The sequence below is a fragment of the Biomphalaria glabrata genome, chromosome 8 (assembly GCF_947242115.1).
Source record: "Biomphalaria glabrata chromosome 8, xgBioGlab47.1, whole genome shotgun sequence".
Lineage (NCBI taxonomy): Eukaryota > Metazoa > Mollusca > Gastropoda > Planorbidae > Biomphalaria > Biomphalaria glabrata.
Window position 1 is genome coordinate 20,580,009 of NC_074718.1, and position 19,399 is coordinate 20,599,407.

General features: G+C 39.1%; 1 protein-coding gene across 1 annotated transcript in view; it reads left to right on the forward strand.

Moving 5' to 3' along the window:
* LOC106074402 (NEDD4 family-interacting protein 1-like) overlaps window positions 1-19,399 on the forward strand; it is a 108,374-nt gene that overhangs the window by 82,444 nt on the left and 6,531 nt on the right. The window contains exon 6 of the mRNA XM_056039330.1: window positions 4,317-4,383. Coding sequence (XP_055895305.1) covers window positions 4,317-4,383 — 67 coding nt within the window. The remainder of the gene's footprint in view (window positions 1-4,316; window positions 4,384-19,399) is intronic.

Here is a 19,399-nt window from a genome sequence, read left to right on the forward strand (position 1 = left end):
AAAGTCAGATTGTTTGCAGACGATTGCATAATATATAGAACAATAAAAACAAGACATAGATATTTTACAAAGAGAATTAGATGAATTGCAGAAATGGGAATCAAATTGGAGTGTGTCTTTCCACCCAGAAAAATGTCAGTTATTAAGAGTAACAAACACAAAACTAGAACAAATTAATTCCACTTATCTTATTCATGGTAAACCAGTAACACAGACTAAAAACGCAAAATACTTAGGTGTTATAATAAATGAAAAACTGTCATGGAATCCCCCATATTGATGAAGCTATCAAAAAATCAAACAAAGCATTAGGGTTTATTGAAAATTTCTATAAATCAAATAAGAACATAAAACTAAAATGTTATTTAACCTTGGTTAGGCCAATAATAGAATATGCATCCTCCGTTTGGCACCCCCCTAACTCAAATTAAGAAACTGGAACAGACACAAAATAGAGCAGTGAGATTCATAACAAACGAATAAAGTAGCAATTATACATAAAACACTGAACCATAATCTTCAAATACAGAAACAAAATTTAATAAAATACTCTGAAAGACACAAAGATAAAGACACATTCCTCGTCCCATATGCTAGGACAAATTTGTACAAATACTCCTTCTTCCCTAGTGCTATTAGAGCATGGAATGGGTTGCCTGAGCTAGCCAGGAAAACCAGTGACTTGGCAGAATTTAAGTCATTGGTTAATATGCATGACTAAATGCATAACGCGTAGGACGTAATCATCTTCTTTTTTGTAGTAACGTCTGTAATATATAAGATAAGATGTTCATGCTACATCATGGGCATACAATGGCAAGACCGCACTACCAACAACCATGTTCTTGTCAAAGCCTGTATGGACAAGGTATGGGACTGCTTATAGTTCAACAGATATGCTAGTCAGATCACATATATCCTGTATGGGAGACAACCATATGCTAATGGCAATCCTCTTTAGTGGGCTGAAAGGAGGCCAGCGTAAGAGAGGTGCTCCTCGAAAATGCCTTATCGACCATTTAAGCACCAGCCTGCCTTAACAAATATAGAAGAGAGCACTTGGCATAAGGTAACTTCCAAATGAGAGAACTTGAGATTTATTACAAAGGCCATGGGATACACATGTGCACCTAAAATGAATTTGCTGCCTAAGACAGACGTAGATGGCAGCAAGATAACCTTAACGGACCACCAGCAGACATCAGTTATTTCTGTGCTGGATGTGGCAAATATGTAGATTACAACTAGGCCTGCATAGCTACATGAAATACTGCATTCATCCTTAATCAGACCATACAAAATCAGTTTTGAAAAAAAAAATATTTATCTTGATTTTTGTTGTTGTTGTTTATGGCAATAAAAAAAAATAAGCTAAAAAATTCACCAGCTGTTGATGAATTTCTACTTATTTTGAAATTTATAATCCACCTTGAATGAAACAAATGCTGAGATTTATCAATATGTTCATTAGAATAGGAGCTTACTGTCCAATGTCCCTACTTTGATGATATCTTTGTACCTACAGAAAAAAAAAATTTGTTATTTTTAAGGAAATATTTATACTGCATTCATCATATGTGGTCTTGTATATTTCCAATATTATTTAAATTCACATTTTTATTATTTGTTATCAATTTTTGATACTAGTGGACCTAATGACAATAAGCTAAGCATTCATGTAATATGGTTACAGCTTTTAATAATACCTATTTCAGAAAGATAACAAAACTAGTTGTAATGCATTAATGTTTCCATTGTTGATCCAACATACACTATATATTGAAACTTCTGATTCTTCAAAGGAGCTATTTAGGATCACGCTGAAAAGTTAGGGGGAGAAAATAACGAACGTTTGCCGTCATCTATCCCAGTATCTGACCTCCCTGATTCCTTCAATAGATTCTTCATTGGCAAGATTAAGCAGATCAGAAATAACATGCCATCCCTCTCATCATAGCATGACCGCTCTCCAATCTTTCAAAATTCTCCTTTTTGCGAGTTTCAGCGTGTATCTGAAGATAATGTCAAAAGTACTATTTTAAAGATGCCAAATAAGTCATGTGACCTTGATCCCATTCCAACCTCCTTTCTCCTTGAATGTTTAGATGAGCTTGTACCCACAATTACTACATTGTGAACTCTTCACTGTACCACAGCAATTTAAGCATGCACTTGTCAGGCTCTTATTAAAGAAATCCAGTCTTGACCCGGAATGTCTAAAAAAAACTATCACCCCGGTATCAAATCTTCCCTTCCTGTCAAAGCTTCTGGAGCGCATCGTATTAGCGCAAATTCTTTCACATCTTGAACAGTACTGTCTCTTGGAAGAATTTCAATCTGCATATAGGAAGTGCCGTAGCACAGAGACAGCAGTGGTCAGGGTACTAAACGACTTACTTCACAATTCCGACATAGGCCACATCAATTCTTTCCATGCTGGACTTGTGACCATGAAATTATGATGGCCAGAATCTCTGCCACTTTTGGTTTAGCAGGAATCGTCCTAAAGTGGCTTGGATCCTACCTGACTGAACGCACCCAAAGTGTCGTTGTTAACGGAACAGAATCAACAAGCTTACTCTTGAAGTACCGTAACGGAGTACCCCAAGGATCAGTTCTAGGCCCAGTACTGTTCCTATGTATATATATCCACTTAGCGGTGTCATACGGCCAATCGGCATCTTATACCATTTCTTTACCGATGACTCACAGTTATACGATTCCTCAGTACCCTCAGAGGTGTCGCATCTGGCAGAGAAAATGTGTGGTACCGTTGCAATGGTGAGCAATTGGATGGTTGAAAATAAGCTCAAGATGAACGAAGATAAGAAAAAAATAATTAAGATTGGCACTCGGAACAACGTCTCAAAAGTCAAAACACAGATTCTCTTTTTATCACGAACTGCCAGGTTCCGTATGTCCACGTGGTGCGGAATCTTGGAGTTTTCTTCGACTCAACACTATTTTTCGACCCACACAAAAGTCAGCTCTGCAAGTCTTTATCTGCAGCTGCGCAGATTAGGCCAGATCCGACCATATTTAACAACGAAGTCAACAAAAAACTCTAGCATTCATACTCTCCCGCCTTGACTACTGCAACGTCGTGTTTGCAGGTATACCCGATGACAAAATAGCCAAGCTTCAACGTATTCAGAAGAATGCCGCATGAATAGTCCTTAGAAAAACAAGACGAGATTCTGCTACTACGCTCTTGCGCACGCTCCATTGGCTTCGCAAGAAAGCGAGAATCGATTACAAGGTCACCACACTTTGTCATCAGTGTATATATAACAATGAGATGCCCTTGTACCTTAGCGAACTGATTACTCCATAGTCTTCCATAGAGCCCTGCGATCAATGGACTCAACGCTTTTAGTGGTGCCACGTTTCTCCCTCAAAAGCTACAGTCTGCTGGCTTTTTCAGTGCAAGGACCAAAGGTTTGGAACTCACTCCCCATTGATCTCAGACAGACAACATGCTACACCACTTTTAAGAAGAACATTAAGACCTATCTGTTTATAACTTTTTTAGATTGTCATTTTAGCTGTTGTGTTTGTAATGTTGTTACAGCGCCTTGAGCCTACATTTTGTTTGTTAACAGCGCTTTATAAATAAATTACTATTATATTTTAGATTAAATCTTCCATTGCTGAAAGAATTCTTTTTCGTGGAATTAAGAAAACAAACAAATCAAGTTTGATAAGATATGATAATTAGACATCAAGATCTTATTGTTTACATAAATATGTTATTTATAATACAGCAACTTGTGCTTAACAGACTTTGAAATTTCCATAAACTAGTACTAAAAATAGATTAGTTAGTTTGACAAATTAGATAGACGCAGATCATGAACACTAAGCACAGGTAGAAAGCAATGAGGAGCGTTGATTTTTTGTTTTCAAATAATCACATTAACACCATAAGGCGTATAGGCTACTCGAGAACTGCTATGAATACAGTATACCAGTACACTAACTCTACATAGACAATAAAATGGCTTATGACAGCATCAAAAGGAAATATATGTATCAAACACTACAGGATTTTGGAATACCCAACTAAAGTCCGAGAATGGAGACATAAAGCACAGGATAGATCAGAATGGAGAGATATGCTAAAACATGCCAGGGCCGCAACTGGGATGGATGAATGGCCATAATGTGGAGTTTGGTTAATCAGACATAATTCTGAAAAATAAAACAGACGCATTTTAACAACACAATATAAACCACGCAACTGCACTGTATTTAGTTTATTGTATTCAAATCTTATTTGCATTAATAACTATTTTAAATATTTTTTTATTCTTTAGCACAATAACTGGGGAAACAATGTTGCTGATGCTGACTCCTGGCTTTGGTGGCTATTAGTTCTTTGTGGTTAGTTTTTTATATTCATTTTTGTGATTTATTGTTACATAGCATTCACCTATATAGTGCGTCCATCGAGGTTCGATGATGACCACTTTTGTCATCCAGTGGGTTGAGGGCTTTGCACTGGCTCCTCATGTGGTTGGTAAGACCTATGTAAGCCCGAAATGTTCTGCTGCACACTGAGCAAGTTATCCCAGCTGGAGCTAGTGTTACTGGCGTTGCTTTTTTTCTATGACGCTTTTCTTCTGCCAACACTGTTCTCTTTTCCTCTGCAACTTGTGTGCTAGTTTTCAAAGAATGACACCATGATACTCTGTCATGTACTTTGTCTCCCAGGTGGCTGGGTTAATCCTGAAGGCTTGGAGAGAAGCTTTGAGGGTGTCCCTGAATATTTTTCTTTGTCCCCCTTGTAAGCATTTTCCTTCCTTTAATTTACCTAGACCACGGGTGGACATCTTTTTAATATGGAGGGCTGTTCACAATTTTTAAAAGTATAGAGAATGTTCTTTTTAGCTTCTTCATCAAAATTGACAATATAAATATATAAACTGCAGACAGAATTTCTAAAATTATATAGTTATTGAAATTTCTATAGGTGTCCTGCCGAATAAAATGCTCTAGCAGGCCGCATATGTGGCATGAGGCATCATTTGCCCACCCCTGACCTATTTTAAATAAACAACCACATCAGAGTAAAGTAAGAACTTTTGTGGACATATCAATACCCTTAATTAAACTTGATTTCTCACCAAATCTTTTGAATAACAGTTCATTTTTCCTTATTAATTTGCTTTGATTTAAAATCATTATCACATAGTAGATTAGCCATTTGTTAATACCTTTACAAAGCTTAGTTGACTGAATTTCACCCTTAGCTTGGCACCTTGTTTTTTCAAGACTTTCATTCATGCACTGCAGTGGTATAGGATAGTTATATGCACCCACTGTTGTGAAATCTCTTGTCATTTAATTATGTGTGATAATCATTATTGCATTTACTTAGAGTGTTGATATATTTGTATATTGGTATCATTATCTCTCAATACAACAGCACGCTTGTGGAATAGATAAAATATACACTAAGGAACAAAATATTTAAATTAATTGATGTTTAATCCTTACTCAAGTGACAGGAAAGTTATTTAAATCCTATGTTATAATGAATTTAAAATGAAAGTGATAAATACAAAATAAACTGTATTCAATGCTTTTATTATAAGATGATAATTGTAATGGCATTGTCTTCGATTCCGAAGATTATAGGGGAGTGCCAGGGCCGATCCTAACAATTGCGGGGCCTTATGGGAAACGAATTGTGCGGGGCCCAGTCTGGATAGGGATAAGAATAATAAATGAAAATTAAAATTTTTTTAATAAGAAAATTAATTTGTCTTTGTATTTATTCATTCTTTACAAAATCACTATCAAATTTTTAAAAAATATCGCTCGTAATTTTTTTTAAAGAGATTGAGATACATTTAGATCTATATTTTTATATCCCAATGACTATTAAAGTAAATAAAGTATTGGAACTTCTGGTTTTGGTTAAAATTTGCCCTATTATTATAGTTTTATATAAAAAAAAAACAGCTGACAATGCCTTTTTTTTTATCGCGTGTGGTATTGGCATTTTCTATATTAAATGAAACCCCAAAACGACATTTATTTTCAGGAGATTTCCAGGAACATGGAAAATCAGCAGGCTGCGAGAACCCTGTAATAAGTTATAATGGTTTCATTTAATAATTTACCCCTAGAATTAGCGTGGGGCCCATGAAAGTGCAGGGCCCACTGCGGCCTCGTAGGTTGCAGTGGCCTAAGGCTTGCCCCAGTGAGTGCCTTGTTTCACATGACTATGCAAACCCAGTTATAACCAGTGGCGTCACTAAGGGGGTGCGGTCCGCACCGGGTGACACCCGTTAGGGGGTGACACCCAAGTAAAAAAATGCACTTTGTGAATAAATGACAATTTAAAAAAATAAACGACAGTGGCTTAATATTGGAACATGTTATTCGCAATTAATAAATAGATCTATATACTTCGCCGAAACATTTTAGTGTTTTTTTATGAAATTCTATCGAAAGGTTTAAAACACTGTATCATGTGTAATATATCAAGGAAGGCGTAAAACCCTACTTTCAGATATATACCAGGTGCAAGTATGTATATAAACCCTGCTTTGATTCCGTAAAAAATGTTCTATTGAATTTGTAGCTAGCACCTTAATATCAGGATGCCAACTGTTAGGACACAAAATAATAATACACTCTCAGGTTTTATTCTAGCAATACTTTAATATTATAACAATTTATGTAAACATCAGCATTTCATCTCTCTTCCTGTCACTTTCTCCCGGCTTCCTCTTTTTTACATTCCTTCCATTCATTACACCAATTCGCACCTTTATTCATGCACACCATGCTGCACTACGACCGTAATACCCCCCTTTTTTGTACATGTACATCGAACGTCCTTTAAATATCAAATAAAATTATAAACCACTGTACAATATAATTATATTATCTTCATTAATTATCATTCTGTTAAACACGATAAAAACCAACAACAACAAAAAAATCTAACAGCAAAATTATATATCACCATTCACTACATTATTATTTTAGGTTCAAAATTACGTAATCCATCCCAATGTATAATGTCCAGACTTCCCCAACGAACCAATCAGAGTAACTCTCATAATTCACAATTATAAACTATAATTAACTATGTAACTATAATAATATATTTTAAATGTTTAACAATGGTTTCATCAAATTCTCAATATAACACCATATATTAATTAATATCTTGACACCTCACGCATGTAACAAAGCTTCGTCAATCCATACAGTCTTCGATTACATTAGATCATTTAGAATAAGCCATGGATTCCAGAATTGTGCAGTGGAATAGTAACAAGGCCAATTATGAGGAAATGCAGCTACTGATGGACTCGGAGACTCTTGTAGCTGTCTGCTTACTGGAAACATTTCTGAATAAAAACAGATATCAGTTCCCGAAACTACAGCACAATGCGCCAGGACTGTTGAAGATGCGGAGAGTATCAGGTGGAGTCTGTATACTTGTGTAGGACACCAACCCCCATGAGAGAGGGTAGAACTCCAAACCAAACTACAGGCTGTAGCAGCTAGGATAACCCTACACAAGGTTATCACTTGCTGCAGCTTGTTTCTACCTCCAGGCGCTCCATTGAATCCCACAGACATGGGAATCTAATAAAACAACTCTCCTGGCCCTATATAATCCTTGGAGACCTCATTGCCCATAACACTATGTGGGGATCCAACAATACTGACACAAGAGGTCGCATGCTTGAGGATATCTTCCTCCAACATGATTTATGCATACTTTATGATGCCTCACTATTCACTGACATACTTGCATCCAGTAACTGGATCTCTTACGTGCATGGACCTCTTCGTATGCGTCCCTGGACGATTTAAATGATCAATAAGCAATGATCTACGGGGAAGTGATCACTTCCGAATCATCATTGGTAACAATCTCCCCTCATTCAGACGACCTCAGCGGTGGAAGCTGAATAAAGCTGATTGGGAACACTTCATAAAAGATGCTCCGAGAATATCACAGAAAATATCCTTATTGAACAGAGTCCAGCTGATATCTTTTCTAGCAGGCTTCTTGATATTGCCAGAAAAGTTGTACCCCTAACCTCCGCAAATCCGAACCGCCTAGCAAACCATGGTATGATATAGCTTGCAAAAGTGCTATTGGCGATAAGAAAAAAACTACTGGCTACATTTATAAAGAATCCTTCCCAGGAAAATCTAAAGCTATTCAGTATAGCTAGAGCGAAAGCTAGACTAACCATACGGTTAGCCAAAAGGAATTCCTGGAGAAATTTAGTTGGCAGTCTGGATGCCAAAACTAGAGCGGTTAAGAAGGTAGTAATGCAGATCAAAGGGAAAGAATCAAATGCAATATGGCACTAGAAAAACCAAGGACGAACTGTTAGGTCCCCCAAAGATATAGCTGACTGCCTTGCATCCTCAATAGCAGTTAAATCATCCACTGCACACTACACGCCAGAATTTTAAAAAGTCAAAATAAGGGAGGAAAGACACCCCATTGATTTCAGATCAGAGAACAATAAAGACTACAATAAACCGTTCTCGCTGGAGGAACTGAGGGTCTCGCTGGAAAAATCACATGACACAGCGCCAGGAGAAGATGAAATCCATTATCAGTTCCTCAAGCATCTTCCAGGACCGTCATTGGCAACCCTGCTAAAAATCTATAACCGTGTATGGCAAACAGGTGCTTTCCCAAAAAACAGCTGGAGGAAAGCCACACTTATACCAATACCTAAACCGGAAAAAGATAAGTCTGACCCAGCTAACTATCGCCCAATAGCACTTACAAGCTGCATCTGCAAAACCATGGAAAGGATGATAAATATTAGGTTGGTCTGGTACCTTGAGAGAAACAAGGTAATCTCCAACTACCAGTACGGATTTCGGCAGGGGCGGACAACAACTGACCACATGGTAAGGCTGGAATCTTTCATCAGGAATGCATTTATTAGATGAGAACAGCTAGTAGCTGCATTTTTCGATATAGAAAAGGCTTATGATACAACCTGCAAACATGGCATTCTAAGTGACCTGGAGCTTATTGGGCTTAAGGTACACCTTCCCTGCGTTGTGAGGGAATTCCTAAATGATCGGAAATTTCAGGTTCGAGTGGGCGGGCAACTCCGCTTCTGACACTTGTGATCAGGAAATGGGTGTACCCCAGGGCAGCATTCTTTCTGTAACTCAAATTAATATTAAAATAAACAGCATTATTAAGGCTTTGTCCCCTGGCATAGAGTACTCTCTGTATGTTGATGATTTTGTCATTTTTACACATGGCAAAAAAACATGAATACTTTAGAAAGAAAATTATTTTATGTTTAAATAAAATTCATAATTGAGCAAACGATAATGGTTTTAAATTTTCGGACTCCAAAACTGTTGGCATGCATTTTTTGTAATTAAAGGGGAATCCACCCAGACCCTGTATTATTTTTAGACAAAAAGAATATCCATGTCATGAAAACTACAAAATTGTTAGGCCTTACCATAGATTGAAAATTTAATTTTTCTCCCCCATATTAAGGAACTTTAGAAGAAATGTCAAAAGTCATTAAACATACTCAGAGTACTCAGAAATACGGACTGGGGAGCAGAGATACCTTGCTGCTGCTATATCGATCAAAGTTAGTCTATGGATCCATAATATATGGAGCAGCTAGGAAATCTTACCTAAAAATACTGGAGCCCATACAAAATACTGCCCTGCGTCTCTGTCTTGGCGCGTTTCGTACATCGCCAATCCCAAGTCTCCACGTGGAGGCTGGAGAACTCTCCCTGGACATAAGAATAAAAACGCTTGCAATGCAGTATACAGTCAACTTAAAACCCAACCCCACGAACCCTGCTTTCGACTCCATATTTAACCCTACAGATGTAGAACTATACAATCAAAGGCCTAACGTCATACAGCCTTTGGGCCTTCGAATGAGAGAATCCATGCAAAATTTAACCCCACCCATTGACCAAATTTCTAAAATAGATATCCCACAGAACCCTCCTTGGTTGATGAATAAACCCAAATTAAATTTAGCCCTTCTTAATTTAAAAAAAAAAATACAGAGCCTAGCATACTACAAGTCCACTTTAGGGAACTGCAGGAGAACTACGGAGATTGTGGCACCATTTACACTGACGGATCTAAAAAGGATGGAAAGGTCGCGTGTGCCTGCTCCTTTCGGAACAAAACAATCTCGTGTAGACTCCCCGATGGAAGCTCCATCTTTACGGTCGAATTACATGCAATATCGCTTGCACTTATGGCCGTCAAAGCATCATACAGGAGAAAATGTATCATATGCTCCAACTTCAAATCTGCATTGCAAGCTTTGGGGCGGATGAAGACTGACATTGGTACATAAGAGCCTAAAGCTGTTGGACCAAATAACAGCCGACCATAGGGATGTCACTTTCATCTGGGTCCCCTCCCATGTTGGCATTGAGGGAAATGAAGCCGCAGACAGAGAAGCAAAGAGAGCCCTAAATCATGCGGTGTCAGTAACCCAAATTCCCTGCTCGGACCTGAGACAAAGTATTGCTTCTGCCACCTATCGAGAGTGGCAGAACCGATGGGAGGCTGAGACTCACAATAAACTCAGGCAGATTGTGGCGGATGTCAGGTGGCGGCCCACATCTAAGGGTCTGACAAGGCGTGGTAGCACGACCATGTCCAGACTTAGGATTGGCCACACCTTCTTTTGTGCTGAAGAGAGATGAGCCCCCACTTTGTGAGTACTGTGACTCTCGCCTCACCGTGAAACATATCCTCGTTGATTGCCCAGATACCAGGATGTCAGGGAGAAATTTTTTAGAGCCACTAACTTAAAAACACTATTCGTGTTAAAGCCTCCGCGCGGTGTTTATTCTTGACAATATGTCTAGTGTAGATCTGACTGGAAGTAACGCTGAACTCAACTAATTCAGTAACACCGGCGAAAGGCCGAAACAATCAAATATGTAGTCAACGCTGATGTTGTTCTATAAAGATATTTAATAATCAAGAAGGGAATCGTCCGATGTCAGCTATGTCCGTAAATCATTATCTATTCTATTGTACTCAAGTCTACTACTCTACAAGAAGCGTCTTCCTTTTTGCGTCGCTTAGAGCGTTCGTATTTTTTAAAGATCTGTCACGTCACTTGTCGCTAATTAAAACTTTCCCCTTATTCCCGAAACAAATAACTAATTCCTAATCATGTCATAACAACTCCTCCCCCTCCCAGCTAAAAAAAATTGCCTGTCAATTTTTTTATCTACTGTCTTAGTCTTACAATGTGCAAGGGCCAAAATGTAGGGAAACATAAAAGACAACACAACTTGAGTCTTGATTGCGATTTCAACTTCTCTTTCTGTGTCCACAATCAAGTTCCTCTGAACACATATTTCCCTCAAGTGTCACTAACTGATACTGTCCAATGTGATGTGCCATAGGTGACCGCATACATAGTTCGTTTGCGCTGACTCTCTAGGTGTGTCTATCTATACTTCATCACATCACGTTCCAGAGGTTATACCACTTTCCCTCACACGTCAGGACAGACAATTTACCTAATATGACCTAATATGACAAATCGACATTTATCAATACTCGTTCTCCCACTATACACCTAACGTTCTTTCGGGCATTTACAAGTGTATTTTATTTCCTCTCTCCACTTACTTGTCCCCACACGACCTAACTCTTTACTGATGTATGATCATGATCAAATACAAAGAATAAATTATAAAACTTACTTTTTCGTGATGTAACTATATCGTCGCCTTATAAATGCCCTATCTATTCATACATCCATAATACAATTCATACATACTACCCAAAATACATAACTAACATGAGTCAATCTAATACTAACCCAATGGCATGTATCTTATAACATATATATACTATTCAAAGATACCTTAAAACAACCTAATACCCGTCTAGTTATGACTACTAGTTAGGTCAATCAATTAAGAATAACCAATTTAAATAAAATCCAACTTACTTACACACTACGGTCTCATAGTGCTATGTTTCACAGGCTATGTACACGACTCATACATTTGTTCTCTCCAACTGGAGTTTACATCTCTTCTTACGCCACTATAGCCCGCGTGTGGCCTTCTACCTCGGTATGACTTGCGATTACCGCTACCACAGTCATCTCTTCTATCATCACTATCGGGTACAGACCTGCGCCTCCTATCCGAACTCGCAATCTTCTGCTCATACTGTTCTGCCCTACTACAACAGTCTTTCGCGATGTGCCCATGTTTATGGCAATTAAAACAAATTATGTCCTTTCTAGGTTTGTTTCGCTTCTTGTTGCCATACCTGCTTTTCCAACTTCTAACCTGTTTGTCAGAAGCGGCTCTGACACCTGCTACATTTCCAAGTAAAACATCTCTAGATAACCTTGGCATGGCTACCCCTTCGCAATACCCTGTGTATAATGGAGATCGAAGGAACACTTTGCATGCTTCGAATCTCTTAACTGCGCCGTCTGCCAACCTGACTGATTTGGTATAGCCTAAATAATCCTTAGATTTCACTAATCCCCCTCGAACTGCTGTGTCCCGGATCACACTTATCTGTTTATTATTTATCATACCTGGATATAATTTAAATCTATCTTCCCCACAATCAACGTAGTTAATTTCTTCATCTGGTTCACTATGTCCGCTATCACGATCCCTGTCTTGGATGCTCCTTACAAAATTAACCCTATCTGGTGGCCGATTATCCCCCTCTTGTCTACGGTTTTCTTGATTACCTCTCCTATCACTAGTGCCACTATTATCCTGTGTATTCCCATTGCCAGCTCCATTCCCTCTATGTTTCCTACACTGGTATGCCATGTGTCCCTTTTCCTGACAGTTAAAACATGTAACATCCCTAAGGTTTCTATCACCCGCTTTAGGTCTATCTATTCTCCTATCATAACTTTCCCTGCCATTGTTTTCATTTTCCCAAGGTCTATCATTTAAGCCTTCATAACTATCCCGACCATTGTTCCCACGTTCCCTGGACATATCATTTCTCCTACCATAATCCCTATCATTACTATCATTTCTCTTTACATAATTTACCAGGTCAATAACTTTTTTGTGGTCGCTAACTGAAAGTGGGTTGTTTGGGTAAGCATTCTTAAAGATCCTAATGATTTCTACCAAGTCTTCAATTATCTTAGGGTTTCTTTCCTTTACAAAGGACTGTAGCTGAGGGTCGCACTTATTGATAAAGTTATCAATCAGAATGAAGTTCTTCAACCCCTCGTAGGTGTTCTCTACATTCTCGAATCCGAGCCATTTAGTGAAGAAGTCCTTCTCTGAGTTGATGGTTGTCTGCGGATCAACTTGGCTGGATGGAGTGTTTTCGTAATACTTTTTTCGGAATGTTGCCGCGTTGTGCCCGTATGCGTTTAGCAGTTCCTTCTTTAGCACCTGATTGCATCGAATGGTCGTGGTTTTGGCAAATCGTGAGGGCTTTCCCATGTACGAAGTCCAACAAGATTTCGGACCACTCCTTCTCCTGGACATAAAACTTTGACAGCTTGATTTCAAAGCGTTTCAGATAGTCGCCGATGTCGTCCTTGTCTTCCGCAAACGGTTGGATTTTCTTTTTCATCCATGCGGCGCTACTATGGCTTTCTATGTTGGCACTATTGTTGCTGTTTCCTTCGGTGGGCACACTTACACCAGCCTCTATCCTCATCTGTTCTACTTGAATTCTCACTTTTCTGTCCGCCTCTTCTTTCTTCTCCCTCTCTACACGTTCCGCCTCTTCTTTTTTCTCCCTCTCTACACGTTTCGCCTCTCTAACCTTTTCCCTCTCCAACTTTTCTGCCTCTCTAACCTTTTCCCGCTCTATGCGATCTGCTTCTTCCTTTTCTTTTTCTCTGCCTCTAGCTTTCTCTCTCTCCAAGCGTTCTGCTTCTCTAATTCTTTTCTTCTCCAAGCGTTCTGCTTCTCTAATTCTTTCCTTCTCCAAGCGCTCTGCTTCTGCCGCCACCATCTGCTGTACATAAGCAGTTAGTTCTTTGCCGCGCAGTTTTGGTTCTGTCTTAGCTTCATGAATTAGCTTTTTCTAAATTCTTCCAGGTCGTAACCTGAAGTAGCTGCCATATTACCTTTATGTTACTTTACCTCGCTTTTTATTTAAATTATCTTACACACAGGCCTAATAGCTTCTATTACCTATGTTCTATAAATCAAATTACCTTTTGAGCGTAACCTCGCTCCGCGCCTTCCTAATACCTCTTGATTCAAATAAATTAAATTCGTCACTCTACCCTCGGCGTCTAGACTACCAACTCCGACTTATAATAACTTCTGTACTTTCCAAGATACACTTAGTATCCTTGGTACCAGTGTGTAGGCTACACTCTGACCCGACTGAATACGATGTGCGACACACGCACACTCCACCGACTACGTGTTACTCAACACGAGTCGCCGGTAAATAGACCAACCTGTCTATTTACAAATACTAAAATTACAAATGGGCAATCAGGCTTCACCTCGATTGTTCCCCAGATCTAGTCTAGATTACGCTAGATCTTAGTTACTTCTTACCTGCTTTCACAGCCAGGAGTGTATATAATTACTCATACAAATAAACTATGAAAATAAACCTAAATACGATAAACACCAAACTATAGATCTAGTTCTAATGAATGAGACTTTCGTCTGACAGTAAGACTTAAGACAGGAGTATTGCAAACAATTAATACATGACGTTACTACAAAAAAAATGCTTAACTAAATGATTAACATTCACATACGGGACGAATTAACAGCTAAACAGCTAAACGTATATCTGGACCTCTTGCTAGATTACACCTAATTTTAAGGATATCCCCAATCCACCACATTTAAACCTGGTAGTGATAATCTAGCGAGTGGTCACTTCCCTATAGACTAATTATTCTAAGGAGAAAGTAGTTAAATAACACTTGACTTATCTGTCTAAGAAGCGGCGATAACTCCACAGTCAGTCTCGGGTCCACTCTTCCTACGCTAATGTCTGTCCCGGCGGCAAGGCTCACGGCGATGTCTTCCCTAGCGGTGAGGTAAGGACAGCGAACGTTTCGGCTCTCCAAGGTCCTTCGGTACTGGTCTGCAACGGCTCCGGTTCTTCGGTGGTACGGCGTCTGGTTCTGGTTCACGGTGATCTGTCATCTGGCTCCGGTTCGTCGGTGACGTAGAGTCTGGTTCCGGTTGCTGGTTCCGACGCAGGTACGGTGGTTCCTGGTGGTCGTCTGTCCAAAGTGAAACTGGAACGGTCCAACAGTTGACACAGCGACAAAGTCAAAGTCCAGTGCTAAAATACCGGCTATCTGGCTATCTAACGTGTAGCACAGATTCAGCCGAGACGTACATCAAATTAGCACTACTGTACTTAAGTGCCGTAGGCAGTAAGATGGCTCCTACGTCACAAGTTTTTTGGCGTGACCTCAACGGTCGATCTTGGCCTTGCAGAGGTGACCTTAACGTTCGTCCTCACGATGCCGGGCAGGCGATATCTCTTCAGTACGGCTTTGACAGGACGGTTTTCTTCCCTTCCACCAACTGTAGCCTTCTCAATACCGAACTACAGGCTTCAGTACGATGCCCCAACGTATGGACGTTTACAAATTACAAATGTAGATCTAGATCTATATTTCGTTACCTCCTAGGTCTACGAGTCCAGGATCTCACTGGCTTTCGTTCGCCGACGTGGCTGTATAATCAGGGTCTAGCTGCAGACTAGGCCGATGACGTACTTCTGCCTCCTCCTAACAGAGGGCTTCTATCCTTATGGATGTTGCTGCCAGTGAGCTCCGAGTCTGGAGTCGCCACGTTGTTAAAGCCTCCGCGCGGTGTTGATTCTTGACAATATGCCTAGTGTAGATCTGACTGGAAGTAACGCTGAACTCAACTAATTCAGTAACACCGGCGAAAGGCCGAAACAATCAAATATGTAGTCAACGCTGATGTTGTTCTATAAAGATATTTAATAATCAAGAAGGGAATCGTCCGATGTCAGCTATGTCCGTAAATCATTATCTATTCTATTGTACTCAAGTCTACTACTCTACAAGAAGCGTCTTCCTTTTTGCGTCGCTTAGAGCGTTCGTATTTTTTAAAGATCTGTCACGTCACTTGTCGCTAATTAAAACTTTCCCCTTATTCCCGAAACAAATAACTAATTCTTATCATGTCATAACATTCGATAATGTCGACCCTGGTAAGGTACTGGACTTTACCCGAGAAGTGGGGTTGTCTACGAAGATCTGATTTACGAATTTGTGAACATGTACTATTTACATTATATTTTTACCAAATTATCAAATTTTTACTACCTTTTCTATTTTAACTGTGAATAGACCTTGATTTTAATGATTTAACTGTATAGAATTTAGCCCATGGCCTAAATTGTGCCTAAAATCAAAATCAAATCAAAGCTGTTGGACCAAATAACAGCTGACCATATGGATGTCACCTTCATCTGGATCCCCTCCCATGTGGGCATAGAGGGAAACGAAACGGCAGACAGAAAAGCATAAAGAGCCCTAAATCAAGCGGTGTCAGGAACTCAAACTCCCTGCTCGGACCTGAGACAGGAGTATTGCCTCTGCCATCTATCGATAGCGGCAGGATCTGTGGGAGGCTGAGATCCACAACAAGCTCAGATTGTGGCGGATGTCAGGTGGCGGCCCACATCTAAGGGTCTGACAAGGCGTGGAAGGACGACCATGTCCAGACTTAGGATTGGCCACACCTACATCACGCACTCCTTTGTGCTGAGGAGAGAGGAGCCACCACTTTGTGAGTACTGTGACTCTCGTCTCACCGTGGAACATATCCTCATTGATTGCCCCAGATACCAGAATATTAGGGGGACATTTTTTAGAGCGCACAACTTAAAAACACTATTCGACTATGTCGACCCTGGGAAGGTACTGGGCTTTGTCCGGGAGGTGGGGTTGTCTACGAAGATTTGATCTGTGAAATTGTGAACATATAATATTTACAAAAGATTTTTACTAAATTATTAAATTTTTACTACCGGTACCTTTACTATTTTAACTGTGAATAGACCTTGTTTTTAATAACTTAACTAAATAAAATTTAGCTCTTGTGATATGAAGTGAGAGTAACCTTTTAGGTATTACGGGCACGACATGGACATAAGACTGAAAAAGCTTGCAATGCAGTATATAGTCAAGCTAAATTCCAACCCCACGAATCCTGCTTTAACTCCATATTTAACCCTACAGATATAGAACTTTACAATCGAAGGCCTAACTTCATACAGCCGTTGGGCCTTCGAATGAGAGAATCAATCCCAAAATTTAACCCCACCCATTGACCTAATTTCTATTTAAAAAAAAATCCCACCGAACTTTTCTTGGTTGATGAATAAACGCAAATTAAATTTATACCTTCTTAATTTCAAAAAAGAAAATACAGACCCAAACACACTACAAGTCCACTTAAGGGAACTGCAGGAGACAACAGGAGATATAGAAGTACAAGAAAAGGGGATCCAAAAACTATTAGCAAACATTAAACCGAATAAAGCATCTGGACCCGATGGTATTCCAGCTAGATTACTCAAAGAACTAAATAATGAGGTAGCACCAGTGTTCAAAATACTTTTTCAGGCATCTCTTAACCGGAGCAGAATACCAAGGGACTGGAAAGACGCTAATGTCTCCCCCCCCCCCCTTTCCATTTAAAAAAGGAGAAAAATTTGACCCAGGAAACTACAGACCAGTATCACTAACCAGCATCACATGTAAAAATCCTAGAACACATAATATGTAGTAACGTCATAAATCACCTAGACAAACATAACAAACAAACATATAGATCATGTGAAACACAACTAATAGGACTAATTGATGATTTTTCAAAAGGTTTAGATGATACTGAGCAGATAGATAGTCCATTGCATCAGGGGTTTAAAGATTTTCTGATAGGGAGAGAACAAACTGTAATAATAAAGGCTTCAACACCAATAACATTAAACTCAGGTGTACCTCAAGGAACAGTCTTAAGTCCATTTAATTTACATAAACGATTTACCAAATTGCATTAGTTCAGCAACAAAATTCAGATTATTCGCAGACGATTGCATAATATATAGAACAATAAAAAAAAATACACAAGATACAGAAATTTTACAAAGAGAATTAGATGAATCACAGAAATGGGAATCAAAATAATTCCACTTATCTTATACATGGTAAACCAGTAACACAGACTAAAAACCAAAATACCTAGGTGTTATAATAAATGAAAAACTGTCATGGAATCCACATATTGACGAAACTATAAAAAAAATCAAACAAAGCATTAGGGTTTATTAAATGAAATTTCTATAAATCAAATAAGAAAATAAAATTAAAATGTTATTTAACCTTGGTTAGGCCAATAATGGAATATGCATCCTCTGTTTGGGACCCCTCAACTCAACATTAAGAAACTGGAACAGACGCAAAATAGAGCAGTGAGATTAGTAACAAACGAATATTCACATTTGATTAGAGTAACACCTTTAGTAAAATCACTAAATTTAGAAAGCCTTCAGTATAGAAGACTGAAAAAGTAAAGTAGCAATTATACATAAAACACTGAAACAATCTTCAAATACAAAAACATAATCTAATAAAATACTCAAAAAGACACAAAGATAATGGCACATTCCTCGTTCCTTATGCTATGTGTACTAATTCTTCCCTAGTACTATTAGAGCATGGAATGGGTTGCCTGAGCTAGCCAAGAAAATCAGTGACTTAGCAGAATTTAGGTCATTAGTTAATATGCATGACTAAATGCATTACGCGTAGGATCATCTTCTTTTTTTAAAATAACGTCTGTATTATATAAGATAAGATAAGAGCTACGGAGATTGTGGCACCATTTACATTGACGGATTAAAAATGGATGGAAAGGTCTTGTATGCCTGTTCCTTTCGGAAAAAAACAATCTCCCGTAGACTCCCCGATGGATGTTCCACCTTTTCGGCCAAATTACTTGCAATCTCACTTGCACTAATGACTGTAAAAGCATCAGACAGGAGAAAATGTTTCATATGCTCCAACTCCTAATCTGCATTGCAAGCTTTGGGGCGGATAAAGACTGACATTCCTTAAGCTTTTAGACCAAATAACAGCTGACCATAGCGATGTCACCCTCATCTGGATCCCTTCCCAGGTGGGCATAGTGGGAAACAAAACGGCAGACAGAGAAGCAAAGAGAGCCTAAATCAAGCAGTGTCATGAACCCAAATTCTTTGCTCAGACCTGAGACCTTCTGCCACCTATCGATAGTGGCAGGATAGGATTGGTAGGAAGCTGAGACCCACTACAAACTCAGATTGTGGCGGGTGTCAGGTGGCGGCCCACATCTAAGAGTCTGACAAAGCATGGAAGCACGA